Source organism: Equus caballus, chromosome 24 (assembly GCF_041296265.1).
Source record: "Equus caballus isolate H_3958 breed thoroughbred chromosome 24, TB-T2T, whole genome shotgun sequence".
In the NCBI taxonomy this organism is placed as follows: domain Eukaryota; kingdom Metazoa; phylum Chordata; class Mammalia; order Perissodactyla; family Equidae; genus Equus; species Equus caballus.
Genome location: NC_091707.1, coordinates 35978839 through 35996014, shown reverse-complemented (window position 1 = coordinate 35996014; position 17176 = coordinate 35978839). Strand labels below are relative to the sequence as shown.

The 17176-nt window shown below is 51.8% G+C and overlaps 1 protein-coding gene and 1 long non-coding RNA gene across 7 annotated transcripts in view; both read right to left on the bottom strand.

Annotated features, from left to right (window-relative positions):
* Positions 1 to 17176, bottom strand: part of ADCK1 (aarF domain containing kinase 1) — a 138549-nt gene that overhangs the window by 32033 nt on the left and 89340 nt on the right. For 3 of the 6 annotated variants that reach the window (XM_001494170.7, XM_023628190.2, XM_023628194.2), the window contains 2 exons: positions 6509 to 6658; positions 5093 to 5290 (listed from right to left, as the gene is read on the bottom strand). In XM_001494170.7, the coding sequence (XP_001494220.4) occupies positions 5093 to 5290; positions 6509 to 6658 (348 nt within the window). Of the gene's footprint in view, positions 1 to 695; positions 4546 to 5092; positions 5291 to 6508; positions 6659 to 17176 lie in introns of those variants that run through there. The other 3 variants (XR_011432267.1, XM_070250264.1, XM_070250265.1) reach the window with 3 other exon arrangements.
* On the bottom strand, positions 11665 to 12117 carry LOC111770364 (uncharacterized). Its single transcript, XR_002803588.2, has 2 exons — positions 12012 to 12117; positions 11665 to 11782 (listed from the first exon to the last, which is right to left on the bottom strand). It is a non-coding gene; the product is annotated as an uncharacterized lncRNA (long non-coding RNA).

The following is a 17176-nucleotide window of genomic DNA, read 5'->3' as shown; positions in this document are numbered from 1 at the left end:
ACATTGACAGGGGCTGGGCCGCATTTCTGCCGCCTCTGCCATCCCTGGCTCCCCACAGCCACAGTCACCAGTACCCATTGCCCAAGCCCCCAAGCCAGGAGTGACTGAGGCAGGAAGTCTAGCTCCCCATCACCCATTGGATGAGGCTGGAAGTAACCAGCCTCTCAGCCCAGGGGTCCACCCTGGCCTTACTCTCCAAGGCTTCTTCCCCGACCGCCAATTTCAGACCAGGCCTGGAAAGAGCCCTGGAAGCTGTTACTGGCTGTCTTGTCCCCCACCCCCTCAGCCAAGCCCAGGCTGGTGCAGTTCATAGGTCTGAGCTCCTGACCCCAACCCAGCTCAGAGTCCTGCCCCAGACCCTGCCCGAGCCCCTGCCCCACCAGACCCACCCAGAGCCCCTGCTGCCCACACAACCACCGCCCATCACTGTCTCAGCCCACCCAGTGCCCGAGGTCCTCATACCCTGGAGCAGGATCCAGGGCTAGCCTTCGCGCCATCCTGTGTGTAAGTTTGGGGTCTGCCTTCCCACCCTTCCCCATCCTTGAGCTCTGCATGGCTCTGGGCAGATAAGTGCCCCTAGCCAGAGTCCTGAGTATGACACTGAGGCTCCGATTCCTTCTCAGTCTCCAGAGAGACAATGATGATGACAACAACGACAATAGCCCACACATACCGAGCATTCACGGAGTACAATGTTTGCACGGATTAACTCATTTAATCTTCACAACAACCCTATCAGGTGAGTGTACTACCCCTATATGAGAGGGGGAAACTGAGGCACTGAGAAGTTAAATAACCTGCCCAAGGGGCACAGCTAATAAGTGGTGAGTCAGGGTTCAAACGCAGGCAGTCCAGCTCCCAAGCCTGCGCCCTCACCACCAGAGTATACTGCCTCTCACCTCACAGTGGATGGTGTGACCCTGGGTAAGTCCTTCCATCTTTTCCAACCCAGTGTCCTCACCTAAAAACAGGAAGGCTAATGCCCTCTGTGCCCATCACCTAGTGGTACAGGGAGGGTCATCAGAAATAAAGTATGGGGAGGTGCAAGGCGCCAACTGAAGTCACAGTGAGGGGCCCAGCGGTGCTGCCAAAGGCTTCCCCACCGGCCACCTCCTCTCAGCCCTGTCAGGCACACCTGTGCACGGCTGATAACTGCGTCACTGTGCAACTTGAAAGTCCCTCAGGCAGGAGCTATCAGACTGGAACATCTCAACACGGAGCCAGACACCAAGAGGCTGTCTGGCTCCCTGCTGCCTCCCACCACAGTGCAGGTCACCCTGCCCGAGGGTAAAGGCCAGATCAAGGCCCTGCTCACCACAGGGACCCCCCTCTAGCAAGGTCAGGACTGGCCTGTTGACAGCCCCTCTCAGCCCAAATATAAAGCACCTGTGCCCAGCCAGGCTGCCTCACAGGGGCATCTGTGAGAGCGGCACCACCTTCAAGCTTGGACGTCTCCTGATGGTGGGTGTCTGCAGTATACCCCACTGGGTGGCTACCCAACAGCCATCCCCCCAGTCTCCTTTGTTAAATGGACCCCATGTTGGTTCACTTGAGTCCTTGGGGCTGTGCTCTCCAGGGAGCCGGAGCCTCTCCCGAGCCCCATGGGGGAGTCCCGATGATCTCAGCCAACGTCGGCTCTGAGTTCAACAACTCCGCCGAGCGATCAGTTTCAGCACAGACATGTGACATGATTCTGGCTAACAGGACATGAGGCGGAGTCTGTTGGAGGACTTCTGGGAAAAGTTTTCTTGCTCTTAAGAAATGATACATGAGAAGAAACAGCCCCTTATTCCCACCTCAGGACAGCACAGAATAAAGATGTACGGCTTGGAGCTGCCACAGTCATCTTGGACTCACGAGAGGAACGCCAAGAGAATCACAGAGGGGTCAGCCCAGAGCCCTGAGATCTCGAGCTGCTCAATTAACCAACCTGGACACACCCACCTCCAGGTGTCTTGTAACGGAGAGAACAAATCCCTAATTGTTTAAGCCCCACTTAGTTGGGAAAACATCCCCTCTGATACAATGTTGGAGGTTCCCCTAATTTTTAATAAGACTAGGACTCAGAAAAACTGAGGCCTCACAGCTTGGAGGATGGCCTGGAGTGGCTAAGTTCATTCTCTGTCTGGGTTTTTGTACAAAGTGAGGAAATGGGGTCCATGTCCCCAGAACCTACACAAATGCCTCTCTCTAGTGGATCTGGTCCCAGGGCTGCAGGGACATTATAAAAAGATGGACAAGACAGGACTGATGCCCTCCAGGAACTCAGCAACTAGTTAGAGAGCTCACATAAGCATACAAATAACTACCGTGCAAGGGAGAGTGAGGGGCCCGCACATGAGTGATGCAAGTATTAAGGGATCACTTTTGGCAAAGCGATGAGGAGACGCTTCCCGGACTCATTTATGGACTGAATTGTGTCCCCTACAAATCCCTGTGTTGAAGTCCTAACCCCAGTGTGACAGTATTTGGAGACAGGGTCGTTAAAGAGGTAATGAAAGATAAGTGCATTCATGGGGTAGGGGGTGCTAATCCAACAGGACTGACATCCTTAGAAGAAGAGGAAGAGACGCCAGGAGTGTGTCCACGCAGAGGAAAGGCCATGTGAGGACACGGGGAGAAGGCGGCCGTCTGCAAGCAGGAAGAGAGGCTTCACCAGAAACCAACCCTGCTGATACCGTGATCTTGGACTTCCAGCCCCTAGAACTGTGAGAAAATAGGTTTCCGCTGTTTAAGCCACCCACTCGATGGTATTCTATATGGCAACCCAAGCAAACTAATACAGTAGGATTTATGCTGAGTCTTTATGAATGAATAAGAATGCAAATACAAAATCCTAACAATAAAAACGAATAGCATTTACTCAGTCCCTATTGTGTGCCACGTGATCTTCTCCATCTTGTGGCTTTACTACCATCTATACGCTGAGGATCCCCAAATTGATATCTCGAGCCTGGATCTCTTACTTTGAGTTCCAGGCTTAACTGCCCTGACACCTCTACCTGAATGCTCAAGAGAACTACTGACGACCCCCACCCAAAATATGTCCTTCCCACAATCTTCCCTATGTCAGGAAGTGGCACCACGCCCACCCTATAACTCACCCCCAAAAGCTATGATGGAACTTTGACTCCTCTGCACACCCAAGCCAACCGAAAGGCCTCTCAATCTCATATCCAAAACACGCCTCAGCTCCATCTGCTTCTCTGCAGCTCCATTGCCATGAGCATAGTCTGAGCCTCCATCATCTCTCCACCCGGAGTCCTGCCCCAGCCTCCTAATTGCCCTCCTGCTCATCTTGCCCCATTCCAGAGAGATACTTAAAATAGCAAGGCTGAGCACGTCCTTCTCCCACTGAAAGCCTTCGCTTTGTACTGAGAATTAATCGGAACTTCTTCCCATGACTTATGAAGGATGCTTTCCCTGCCCAGCACTCCAAATTCTTCTCATTCCACCATCCACCTCTCCACATTCCAGACTGTACTAAACTCTTTCTGTCCCTGGCCTTAGCACATCGTGTACCCTCTGCCTGGAATGCTTTCTCCAAGCTCTTCCTGTGACTGGTGCCTTTCTTGTCCTTCGGGCCTCAGCTTAAATGTCAACTCCTCAGCGAGATGCTCTCAGAGCATCTAATCTACAGCACCCCCCATTACTCACCACCACGGCACCCTGCTTGTTTCCTCCTGGTACCTACAACCTGCAATTATTCCATCTACCTGCTTGTTCACTTGCTTACTGTCTGTCTCCCTCAACCACAGTGCAAATTACATGGAAGGCCTGTCTGTCTGTTCATCATTGGATCTTCAGCACCTAGCCCAGGGTCCAGCAAAAACAAATGTATGCTCAATGAACAAACTTCAGGAACTATAGGGAAGCACTTCACATGCATTATCAATAAAGCCGAAATTATCACCTCCATTCAATAAAGGAAGGAGATTGTCGCTCTTCTTCTGAGACGACAGGCTTTAAACTGTAAGCCTGGAGCAACTGCTGGTCATCTTTGCCCCCAACCTTGCTGGGGAATGACATCAACTTGGAGGAAAGCAGAGCCAAGAGATGGCGAGAGGTGATCCCTTTGGTGACATCATTTGAGATTCTGGATCCAGTCATTCCTCAAGCCCCCTATCATAAGGCAGCCTACAGGGGAGGACGCTGAAGCTCAAAGAGGTGACAAGAACTATCCAAGGTCATGCCACCAGGAAGAGCAGGTGCTGGAACTAGAACCCAGGGCTTTCTGACTGCATAAGCAGGACCGCGACCCTTGTGGTGAGCAGGGACCTCGGTTGAGCCCAAGCCCGTCCCCACGTGGATACAGGTAAGTCTGCATGGGTCTTGCAACCTGACAGCCTGGGAAGACAGAAGTCAAGTCCACGAGGGATTGAGAAGCCCGGGAGGGAGCTCATGCGGAGCCAGGAAGAATGAGATACCCCATAAATCCCTGTTGTGGGGGCAGAGGTTAGGATGAGTACGAGGAGGAGGTGCCGCTAGGACCAGTCTCAGCTCAGCCTCCATGGGACTCTTGTCTAGATCCAGTAGAAAAATGAGCTACAAAGGAAGACCAAAAAAGCTATTTCACTAAAAACCCCACAGGACAATGGGACAAGCAGCACTGCTTGAGTACGACATGAAGAATTGAAGCTCTCCCCCAGGCAGGGTGCCCTAGAGGGACCACAAGGGGGGAGACAATGCCCACCAGGAGATGGCGGAAGTGGTGCCAGACTTATTTACGAGACAGTCCCCGGGGACTCCCAGAAGTCCTGGGTGCGAACTTGGAGGAAGCCTGAAATCTTATGGGAGCAGGTTGGAGCAAAAACCACAGAAGTCTGGATTACACGGTTAACATGACCTTTTTATACCCCAGGTTGATAAGGCCAGGAGGGATACAGTGGGATAAGGTTCCCTTTCCCTCCTTCCATCCAGGGACACTGTTTCTCGCTGTTTCTCATCCAGTATAACTCCAATTCTGCCCACCACACATCTCCACAGCCCACCAGTCTAGAACCTTAGACTCTGGGTTGGAAGGGGTCCAAAGGCCATCTCCGACCCTACCCCTTAAATTCAGGAGAGGGTAGGGCCAGGAGGGGACCATTACCTCAGTGGCAGTCACTGGAGCTTGGCCGATGCCCCTGTTGACGGCATCCCACGACCGGGCGGTCAGCATGCAGGCGAACAAGGGGTAGAGATCGCCAGCTCCCAGGCGCTGGCTGTATTTCTTCACCCTCTTCATGTCCGTCCAGATCAGCGACTGCCAGAGGTGGCAGTAGTCCAGGCGGAACTCTTCCGTGAGCACCTACAGTGGGGGCAGCCGTGGCAGGACCTGAGCCTCCTCACCCCAGGAGAGACCTAGTCCCTGGCTGGTGTGGCCACTGTGAAGGGGGGAGGATGAAGATGGCAGCTCCTGAACAATGCCTGCTTCTCCCCCAAAGTGCAGCCCCCCGAAGGTCCAAGTTCAAAGCTACTATTCGGCCTGCCTTGGTCCTGAGTAGCAGAGACTGCCAACCACCCACCAAAACCACATTCCCGCCTCCCTCCTAGTTAGATGTGGCCCTGCCTCAGCTTTGACCGATGGAATGTGGCAGAAGCTCCACTTTCAGGCCCGGCCCATGAAAACTTTCCCATGCATGCTCTCTGAACCCTCACCCCTGCTCCTGGCGGATGGTGGGACCAGCCCCAGGGAGGCTGGGAGGCAGGGCCTCGGTCAGCCCCTGCCTTCAGACTCCTCCACGCACCCAGCACTGGTCTGTGAGCAAGCAATTAGACGTCTGTTGTGTCTGGGCCAGGGTTCGCTTGGGGGCTGTGTGTGACAGTAGCTAGCCTACCTTCCACTAACAATCCCAACATCACTGAGCCTTTCAAAAGAGGCCAAGATTGTAGGGTATGGGATCAGGGCCCTGAGGGGAGGAGCAGGAGACCATCCAGGAAAACTCCCTGGGACCGTCTGCCTCATGGAATCAAGCCAGGCCCCAGGTACCAGGATTGGCAGTGAACTTCCCAACTTCCAGGCAGGAACTCGTGGCTCACTGGAACCAGCTCTGCACCCCAAGTTCCAGAGGACAGAGTGTGGGGCCATCCAGCCCATCTCAGTTCCAGGCTCCCTTTGCCACTACATTTGACATCCTCACCGGGGCTGAGTTACCCCTTCCCCTGAAGTGCCAGCTCACCTTCAGGCGGCTCCCTTCCCGGGATCTGGGCTAGCCTGGGCTTCCCTGGGAAGCAGGGCTTTTTATAGCTGTAAAGCATTTTCACACATCCAGGCACATTCCCATGCCCTCCTCACAGCGCCTATAAAGGAGGCATCATCAACCCATTTTACTGGGGAGGAAGCTGAGGCTGGACTCGTAGGACTGTGACTTGCACGGAATGCCATCTCCAAGGGTATGGCAGGGCCCTCTCCGACCACCTTGTCTATCTGCCTCCCGTTTCTGTAGTCGATAGAGGAGCTCAGCAGGCTCTGAGCCCAGAAAAGAGCAGGCCCTGGGGCTGGCTGGGTGGGAAAGGCGTCTCCTACCTGGTAGAGCCCGTGGTCCAACAGGATAATCTCTGCCTCTCCCGTGCCCGGGCGCTTCCGCACCAGCACGTTGCCCGGGTGGGGGTCGCAGTGCACGAAGCCATTGACAAAGATCATCTCGCTGTACATCTTGCCCAGGTTGCGCGAGATCTGAAAGAGAAGGGAGGCGGGTGGGAGTTGTGTCGCATTAATACCCGTCTCAGAGACTTCTACTCAGGCCCTTCAACCTGGTCACTCTCAAAAGGAAGGCCAGAGGGACCAAGGGGGCCTGAGCAGTCGTGGTGGAAGTGATGGCTTGAGACTCTGCGTTCTTGAGTTTAAGGTAGAAGCTAAGCTCCAACCCAGTTCTTAACTTTAGGCGCACATTAGGATCACCTGGAGCTCAGAAATGTTGGGGGTGGTACCCAGGCATCAGTATTTTTCTTTAAAGTTCCCACATGATGTTAATGCATAGCAAGGTAGAAGACCCTCTGCTTCTGGTTTTTCCAATGGCTGTAACTCCCACCTCGCACACCCGCCCCTCCACTCTTGCCCCACTTTTCTCTCCTCTAGTCTCTTACGAGACCCTCTTCATTTTTCCCCCAAAGCCGAATGGAGAGCTGGGACAGGGAGGCAGGGAGCAGTCGCTCCACGTGCCCCTTCCCCAAAGAGCAAGACTAGGGGACTGAGCACCAGGAAGAGGTGAGCCCACCGCCCTCTGGGGCTGCTCCCCTCCCCCCAGCTCCAGGCCAGTCCCAGGCAAACGGGAGTCACAAGCCCTTCTCCCCTTGCCCTGCAGGCCCCTTTCCCTCCTCCCCTCCCCGCCAGAGCCCAATGTTAATCTGATTTATGATGTCTGCCCAGAAGAAATGACACTGGAGAGGCCGTTTAAATCATCCTGTCACTGCTGCTCTCTCTGCCGAGGCGGTCTTCTTATCTCTACTCCCTTTTTATTAGAGCTAAAAGCCGCTTCCCAGCTAGGGAACAGCTGCTGAAAAGAGCCAGACCTGGGCCCACAGATGGTCTGCCGATGGGTTTCCACAGGACAAAGAGATGTTCAACCCAGAAAGATGACACCCCAGGACACACGCTGCCCTTGGCATTCTTCTTAGCCTCAGCTGCATCCCATGGTCACTAACAAACATATCCCAGCCAGAGGAGAGGAGCTGGGGTGGGGAACACAGGGTGGGGTATTAGGATAAAGACTCAACTCCTTTCCTTGGCCTACAAAGTCCTGCACGACCAGGCCCAGCCTCCCTCCCTGGTCTCATCTTGTACCACAATGACATTCCAGCCAAATCTGCTCTCTCTCCTCCAATGATCCCTGTGCCTTCCTACCTCAGGGCCTTTGCACATGATACTCCCTCTGCTAAGAGCATTCCTCCCCTCTCCCCTTCACCTGGCTCACTCACTCCTCTCTTCCTTCCCACCCCAGTTCAGCATCACCTCCCTGGGGAAGCCTTCCCTGACCTCCAAGACCAGATGAGGTTCTCCTGCCATAAACTCTCATAGTACACGGTACTTTCCTTTCATGGCCCTAGTACTCTATCTGTGTCATTATTTGATAATGGCCACCTAGCCCGCAATCATAGGCTCCCAAGATGGCAGGGACTGGCTCTATTTTATTAAACAGCTTTATTGAGGTGTAATTTACATACCATAAAATGGCTCTATTATGCACCCACTCGCCTGTAACAGGCCAAACGTGTGAACAAAGGACTCTGCCTTCAACATGAGACCTTGTCTCTCCGTGTTCTTCTGAGATGTCATGGTTCCTACCTCTGACGCTCATCCTAGCCCCATTAATCTCCTCTGAATCCCAACTGATTATAATTGGCCCCAAAATGCATCATCAAGAATAACCCTATGTTAGCAACAATAACTGACATCCTTATTAACAGCCCTAAAAGTTGGTACAATTATGATCCCCATTTTGCAGATGAGGGACTGAAACCTGTCAATATTTAACTTACCTGGAGCTACATGACAATAAAGAGGTAGAGACAGGATTCAAACTAGGTGTGACAAGCCCCCCCGCCCCCAGCCTTCTAGTAACTATGATGTTACACTGGCTCACACCGACTGCGGCACTTCTCAAGTGAACCTAGTGACCTTAAACAAGTTGCTTATACCCACAGCTTCAGCAAAAAGGAAATCATCATAGTGCCGCTCTCAAGGGCCACTGCAGGTAAATGAGAATATCACGGGGCTTGGAGCCTAGTGACCTCTCACAGGTGCCCCTGTTCTTACTGATTCCACATAATGTTCCTGCGAGGGCGGCAGAGTAGGTTTCATTGTACCTTTTTAAGATGTGCCTCTGGGGTTAAAGAGGCATCTAAAGTCCTGAGACTTCTCCGATGTCACACTGTGCCCTGCCATGACACCAGCTCTCAGATCCTGACTGGGTTTTCCCCGGGGGAAGATGAATGTCAGCATTCGGAGCAAGACTTTGCCCTGGGTCAAGTTTTCAGACTCAGGCTGAGACGTCAAGTGTCCCAGAGCCACCATTCTCTGTTTCCTCAGAGAGGGGCCCCAGCCAGAGCTGGTCCTGGGTGGGCCAGGTCCCCATGCTGGGCCACTGAGAACCCCTTTTGTCAGGCTCTTTGGAGCTCCAAGGAGCCACGCTCTGAAAGGCGGTATCTGCCAAACCAATTGCATTTATTAAGTAATAATTCATTTTTATTTGTCAAGGACGCATAAAAGGTCTAATCAGGGCTCCTGATCGGCCCAAGATAAGCTGTGCAGCCAGACTGAGCTGATGGAATTCCAGCCAAAAGCGGAGAAATGACATTTCATTTAGTCTGGGCAAAGCTGTCATAGGGAGATGTATGATCTCCCTTACGCCTTCTGAAATATTGCTAATCGTTCTGGGCTCCCTATTACTACATTGAAAGATGGCCCCCAGGGGTCTGGGGACTCGGGATGGGGGAGCCGATGCCCACGAGGAGTGAGCTGCTGCTGCCAGAGGAGGGGAAGGACATGGTGGCACTGCCAACTGCAGCTCAGATACCCATGAACGGAGCCACCAGAGCGGCCCCCCATTTCAGCACCACAGCCGGCCGCCCCTCCCTGGGTGTCTTCCCATGTGGGGGCTCTTCCTGATGCTCGTTTTAACCAGATTTAACCAGGATAGGCAGCTATGCAAGGCAGAGACAGAAGGGGGAACCAGCCTATGCCACTGGCTTCCCACTGGAGCCTCCTGGTACCGCCACTTAGGGCGTGGGTGGCCTGGGGGCCAAGTCACCTCCCTTCTCAGTCTGGGTCCAAACTCCCTTAGTTGTTAAGTGGGACTAACCCCATCTGCTCTACTTCCTCACAGAGCAACCTCAAGACTCAAGGTCAAAATGTGATCAAAATGCATATGGGAAAGCACTTTATACCTACACCATAAGACACACAAATGTGAGGGTTTTTGTAATGTGGTAGCTTATTATTTTACACTTGGAAAAAAATATACCCATTATCACCGTCAAAGTGTAATTTTCTAAAAGTTAAAAACACTACTCTCTTACAGATATGGAATGAACACGCGTCAAAGATTGTTTAACTCATCAATAAAGGAGCAAGGGAGATGGTAGAGCTGGTTCAAAGAGAATTTTAAAGGACGGGGTATTTATGGGCATTTAAACAGGAACAAGAGACCCAAGATTCCTGGATTAGATACAAAACTGGTTATTGTCCTACAGGGCAATAAGGAAATCATAACCTTTGGGGTTATCTTTCCTACTGCATAGAAATTATTTGCATCTCTACTGGATAAGATCTACAGGCTGACATATGACTTCAGTCTGAGCCCTTAATTAATTGTCAATAGCAAAGTCAAACAAAAGTACATTCCCCTAGATATTAAAAATCCTCGGGTGGGCTGGTTGAACAATACTCAAAAATGACTTTGAAAGGACACACTGCGTATTCTTGGCCTTATTGCGGAATTTTGGGTAATTTTTCTTAACGTCTACCAGAGTTGCACTAAATAGTCCTGGGAACCAATCTGCCCAGAGAAAAGAAGCCAGCCCCTCCTACTTAAAGATGCAGCAAGGGTCCCAGGAGAAACCTAAAGGCATCATTGGGCCCACAACCCTCTCTCCCTCCCGTTCCATAGTACTTTAGCTATGTCCCGTGATTAAGAACAAACAATTGTAAATAACGCTGCAATGAACATGGAGGCAGATACCTCTTCCAGAGAATTGATTTTATTTCCTTCAGATATATACCCAGAAGGGGAATTGCTGGATCATATGGTAGTTCTATTTTTAATTTGTTGAGGAACCTCCATGCTGTTTTCCATAGTGGTTGCACCAGTTTACATTCCCACCCACAGTGCACAAGGGCTCCTTTTCTCCACATCCTCACCAGCACGGTTATCTCTTGTCTTCCTGATGATAGCCAGTCTGCCAGGTGTCGGGTAGGTAATCTCTCATTGTGCGTTTCATTTGCATTTCCCTGATGATTAGTGATGCTGAACACCTTTTCATGTACCTGTTGGCCATTTGTATGACTTCTTTGGAAAAATGAGTTGAGTTGCTCTCAGGCTGTCCCTTGCCCTGTCAACGGTGGCATCCACATAAAGACAAAGGAGCACCACCCTTTTAGAAAGGTAACAGCTAACACTCTGTGCCAGGCACCATTCCTGCACTTTACATGGACTCCCAGCCATCCTCTGCGGTAGACAGGTGAAGGACGCGAGACACAAGAAGGGGAAGAAGCTTGGTCACCTGACCAGCAGCTGGGGAAACCAGCTCCGAACCCAGGTGTCCTGGGTCCAGGGGACAACCTCTCATCGCCAGGCCATCCTGCCTCTCCACTCACAGGGAAGCTCCCCGCTGGAGGCAGGGGCTGCAGCAAAACTCTCTGAAGGTCCCCACAGCATCCAAGAAGGCATGCCATGTGGAGAAGTCAGTGGGAAACCCAGGACTGTCTGTCTAACCAAAAACTCTCTGTGAACTAAAGCCATAGTATAGCTCTTTTCAGGAAAAAAGTCAGTGATGAGTCCTTTACTCCCGCCGTATAAAAAGAATGTGCCACTCATGTAAGTGATTTCAATAATTATGCAATGCCTTTATTCTCTAACCGTAGGGAGGGGGGAAGAAACAGGAATCTATAAAAAGGCTAAGTAAAGAATTAACTTAGTAAGTAATACTGAAATCAAGGAGTTATTTTTGTATTTTTCTCAAATCTTGAATTGGCTGAAAGTACTTTAATTATTCTATAATTGCATGGATTAACTTATTCCCACCCCCAAGGGAAAGTCTACTTATGTTCTTGGGGGCTGTCATGGAAGCAAGGCCAAGAGCTCTGAAAGAAAACAGGGGGTGGGTGTTGCAGGATGTTAGCAATCACATAAGTAGCCCAATATTAAGTATAAATAGGTTAATAATTCAAACTCTCTTTGCTCTTCCCCCACTTTCTGCCCAGGCTTCTTGAGGCAGAACAAGAGGCAGAAAGACTAGACCAGACCACTGCCCTGAGCATTTACCCTCCACCCCAGCCCACCCCTGGGATATATAAACCTGAGATTACTTACACTGCCCAGCACAAGGCCAAATCTATTCACGGGGTGAGTGGGTCAATCTTGGACCAGAAACGCTGAGATGAAATCCCTGAACACGAAGACACAGAGAACCTCTTCAGCCACACATGGTGCCAGGAGAGGTGGCGAGGAAGAAAGAAGAGGTGCCGGGTTAATTACAGGAAACTGGGGGAGTTACTCTAATTTTGGAGCTTCTGGGCAGCTTGGAGAAAGCTTCTCTAGGTTAGGCTTGAACTGGGACATCACCTGAGAGCCAGGGCATGGGGCATCCACAAGGCCAACAGGGCTCCGCAGGTCTCCTGGCCAGACAGACTCAGAGGGTCATGGCTACCAGAGGGATGGGGTCCTAGGGCCATGGCCATTGGAAGACATAGCAAAGGGAGGAAGAGCTGTTGACAGCTGACATCCCTTGCCTCAGGCAAGAACTGACTCCAAAGAAATATTTCCACATCCTTCCATCTTACCTGGGTCAATATAAAAAATGGGGAAAGGGTTTCTTCCCTACATGTTTCCCCTTCTTCTGGCAAATATTTTGCTGCTAGCACCACAGAGAGGGCCAAGGGTTGGAATTTCAACGTTGAACATGTACTGTGTTGAGATTATACCGTGGGCACTGTGCCAAACACTTCATGTTTCAACCATCAAACAATCCTAGGGCTACTACCCCACTTTACAATAGGAAGTTGGGCTTCCAAAGGTGACAAAGCCAAGGTAGCATGGCTTGTAAGTAGCACAGCCAGCAGCAGAATGCAGGAAGGCTGATCCTAGAGCAACACTGTTCCCCACTCCTGACACCCTAGCTGTTGGGGAAACAAATATCCAGGAACCCATCCTGTGATGGGACCTCTCTAACATCGCGAGCTTCTCAAAACTCGGCCTGAGAAGCCATGGAGGGTGGACGGTAAAAGGAGGTTTTCTTTCTAGTGACTTCACTAGCTAGCGTCTGTATGGCTCTCCAGCTTCTCTTCCCTGGTCTTCTGAGCACCTTCTCTCACCAAGCCAGAGAGCCCCAGTAAGTGGGAGAGGATGCAGAGCAGAAAGTAAACATCCTATTCAACCCAAGGTGGTGTCGGGGGACACGGGAAACTTGGCCTAACTGCAGCATGGCTTTTAGAGAGGCCGAAGGGGAGTCCCCATATGCTCAGCCGATGACCACTGCTTGCCCTCCAGTCTAGACATTCACGGACAACAGAGGTAGGTGGACAGGAGGGGAGCAAAGAAGATTCTCAGAGATCTGAAGAGGAAGACATGCCTCTGTGAATAATCACCTCGTGAATTATAAACGACTTTTTTTTTTTTTTTTTTACAGAACTTCACAGCCTGCAAAGTCTGCACCACGACCCTGCGAAGTGTTGTTATTTCCTGTACAGATGAGGAAACTCAGACTCTGAGTTTAAGTAACATACCCAAGGCACTTGGCCAATATATGGCAGAGCCAGACACAACCCCAGAGGTCCCAGCTCTGAAGCCCTCTGCCCCGCCCGGCACAGTGCCAGCCTCGGGGAAGCCTCCCCCAGCCCCACTTCCCACATCCGTGCACACCTCTATTGTAGCGCTTGCATGCAGCACAGTACATCGTGGGTGCCCGACAGACATCTGCTGAAAGATGCTTTTGAGACCCTTCCATGGCTCCTACAGCCACACGGAATGGATTTTAAAACGAATGGAAAGAAGCGTGGCAAGTGGTTCTTGCCGAATGTGGCCAACTGAACCCAGGCGTTGATTCCACTCCCTCCGCACCCCCACTAAAATCATTCTAATAGAAACAAAAAGACAAAGACCCCCCCCCCCCAACAAGGGAGGAGAAGGGCCCACGACAGCCACAGTGACAAAAAGAGATTAGCAAGATTCCATGGCGGGGGGGGGGGTCCAGGCAGAGAGCCACTGAGAAATGACTTAACAGGCTAGACAATAGGGAACCCTAAGCCGGCAGTGGGGGACCTTGACCTCTGAGCCCAGAGAGGCTCAGCCTCTGAGGGCTCCGGCACCTTGGAAAACAGGAGTCGGGGTCTTGAAAAAGGAGGAGCAAAGGAAAGACTTTCAAAGCAAGAGCTGAACCCCCAGATGCCCTCCTGACCCTGACAAGAGACGAGATTTACTCTCTGGGGAGGTAAAAAGGCTCTGAAGGCCACAACACATACCAGGAGGGCCATCCCAAGGACAGAGGACTGAACCAAAGTCCTCATGATGACCCCTGGGAGACCCCAGCCCTCTTTCCTCAGGGGCTCCCAGGCCTCTGGGATGGACAGGCTGGTGTCCCTTGCAAGCCCCCCATCCCTGCACCCACCCCCACTCTTCACAGACAGCCGATGTCTGCCCACCAGCCCTCCAGTCCCCGTCACCACCAACCCCAAACTTCCAACTTTGTCACTTTTCTCTCGGCTAATTTCACACAAATTCAATTGGGCCTCAGCCCAGGCAGGGTCTTAAACACACACTCACTGAAATCCAATTAACCTCCGATATGGTTCTGCAATCAATAATTGTCCTGTGGCTTCAGGAGGCTCCATCCAGCCCGGGGAGGTGTGCTCCCACGCGACCTTTACTTTTAATGAAATCAGTGACAGTCACTGTCGCCAGCTCTTAAAGTGACTGGCAAATATGATCACCGGGTCAGGCCCTCGGTAATATGCTGCTTCTGGGATCAGAGGCAAACAAACGAGGGCCCCTGCAGGCTGCTGGCTCCCTGAGGCACCTGGGCAGGGCTGCCTCGTGCCTGGATGTGCGCAGCCCAGGCCGTGCGGCCTTGTGGCAGGTGGTTCCTGACCTTTCGTGAATGTCTGAACCACCTGGAGAGTTTGTTAAAATGCAGATTCTTGCAAACCGCCTCCCCTCCCCCGCCACCCAGCAACCCTTCCCACCCTAGATTCTGATTAGTAAATTTGGGTTGGGGGCCAGGAATTTGCATTGTTAAATAAGCTCCTCCAGTGATTCTGAAATAGATGGTTCAAGTCTTAGCTCCCTGCAAGCTGAGAATCACGGTTCTGTAAAATATCCAAGAAGGGCAGACCCTTAGAGTCCAGCCAGTCCAATGCCTTCAATAAGAAAACTGAGGCCCAGAGAGGGGGAGTGATTAGTCCAAGGTCACACAGCAAGTCATTGGCAGAGCTTGAGCTTGAACCCAGGGCTCTTGCCTTTTACCCTGGTATTTCCCTACCCAAGTCTGTTGGGAATTGGCCACTTAAACTGGTCTTCAAGTCCTCACATGCTAGGCCCAGCTGGGCTGGGATGCTACAGGGTGAGGGGCCCTCTTCAAAGTGGAGTGGGGATGACTCAACAAGTGGTTGGAGGGGTCTGGAGCCATCCCCACCCACCTCAGGAGTGATTCCTGCTAGAGCCACTTCCTGCTGAGCCCCACCTTCCAGCTGGGTCGCCAGCTTGTTGCAGCCAAGATGCCACTAACCACCCTGCCCCTGGGATTTGGGGTGAGATCTTAGCTCCTTGTCACTTCTGTCTGTCTCTTGTACTTCCCTCCCCAGGGAACACTCAGAGTCAGGCTGTCCTGAGGAGGGAGAGCCGCTCCAGGGGCTGGCCACTGAGGCCCACAGTCCTCGGGAGACTTTAGAGCCTCAGAAGTCTGTTAGAAACTTTCAGTAATGTGGTGTCTTTCATACTCCACACATGCACACACGTGCACGTGCACACACACTCACCACTAGTCTTCCACGAGGCCTGTGGCTTTGGTGCTGGTTGGTAAGAGGCATAATAGATTAATTTCTGTAAAGGAGGGCCCACCCTTAGTGGCCTAGTGGGTGATCTACTCCCAACATCACCCATGGTTGGTGACAGCACAGGAGAGCACACGGCCCACCGCCCACGGCCCAGCCTCAGGCTCCTGTGGAAGTATTTAATGACATCATCTCAGAATACCAAAGAGCTTCCGGTCATGCAAACCCTAGAAGCCAGGGACCGGGATTAAGGGCTTAAGTAATTAAGACAGTGTGGCATTACTGCAAGGATAGACCAGTGGAAGAAAACAGACCTTCCAGAAAAGACCCACAGCCAACTGATGACAAAGATGTCAGACCCAAAAGATTCTACAGTATGATTCCATTTATATGAAGTTCCATAATAAGCCAAAGTGATCTATGGTGACAGAAGTCAGAATAGCAGTAGCTCTGGTGGGGGTGGGGTATCGACTGGGAGGGGGTGTGAGGAAGCTGCAAGAGTGCTAGAAATGATTTCTTTACCTGGCTGGTGACTACACGCTACAGCCATATGAAAACTCACTGGGAGTACCATTAAGACATGGGACCTTACAGAAGTTACCTTCCCTCTCTGAGTCTCTCATTCTTCATCTGCAAAATGGAGACGATAAGACCTCTCTCCTGAGTTTATATCGCAGAAATGGCCTGGCACGGGGAGTTGGGCAGTCGGTTAACCTTAACGGTAAGAGGAGGTAAAGGAGGAAAGGACAGGGCCCAACGATGATGATAATAATGAAAACAACAACAATAATCATTTGGCTACCATTTTGGAGAGCTAAGCATCCCCAGGCACTGTGCTAAGCACTGTTTGAGCACTAACTCGTGTGGTCCTTACAACCCTCTCGGAAGTAGGTGCTACCATTGTCCCCACTAACAAAGGCCACACAGGCACCCAGAGGCCTGGGCTCCTGATCTGCACACTCTCCTGCCTTCCACCTGGCTCATCTGCTGAGCCAAGGTACGGCTTTCTCCTCTGGGCCATCCCACCACTGGGACCACATACTCATCTTCATGTGTTGTCTGGGAGGCATAGGAAAGAGCATTGACCTCCATTGGGTCTGGTCCCTTCCATTCCTTCTTCCCACCCAGCCAGAGTGGTGGATCACGTCACTGTACTCCTCATCACCCTTCAGTGACTCCCCTGTCCTCCAGGGTCACACCCAAGGCCTTCACCATCTGGCTCCCACCCTAGTTTTCCACACTGACCTAGAAATTTGCCCCTAGCCCTGCCAAACCTCACTACTCCTTTCCCTTTCCTTGCAGCGCCATCTCCATGCCCCAAATCCTCTACCCAACACACACACACACACACACACCCCTGGCAAATTCCTCCTCGTCCTGCTTGGGAAGCCACCTGTGGCAGAGGTGAACGCTTCTTCCTTGTGGCTCCCTGGGGTCTGGCTCATACCACCTGCTGCCTAAGAGATGGTTACAAGGATGTAGTTGTGTGTC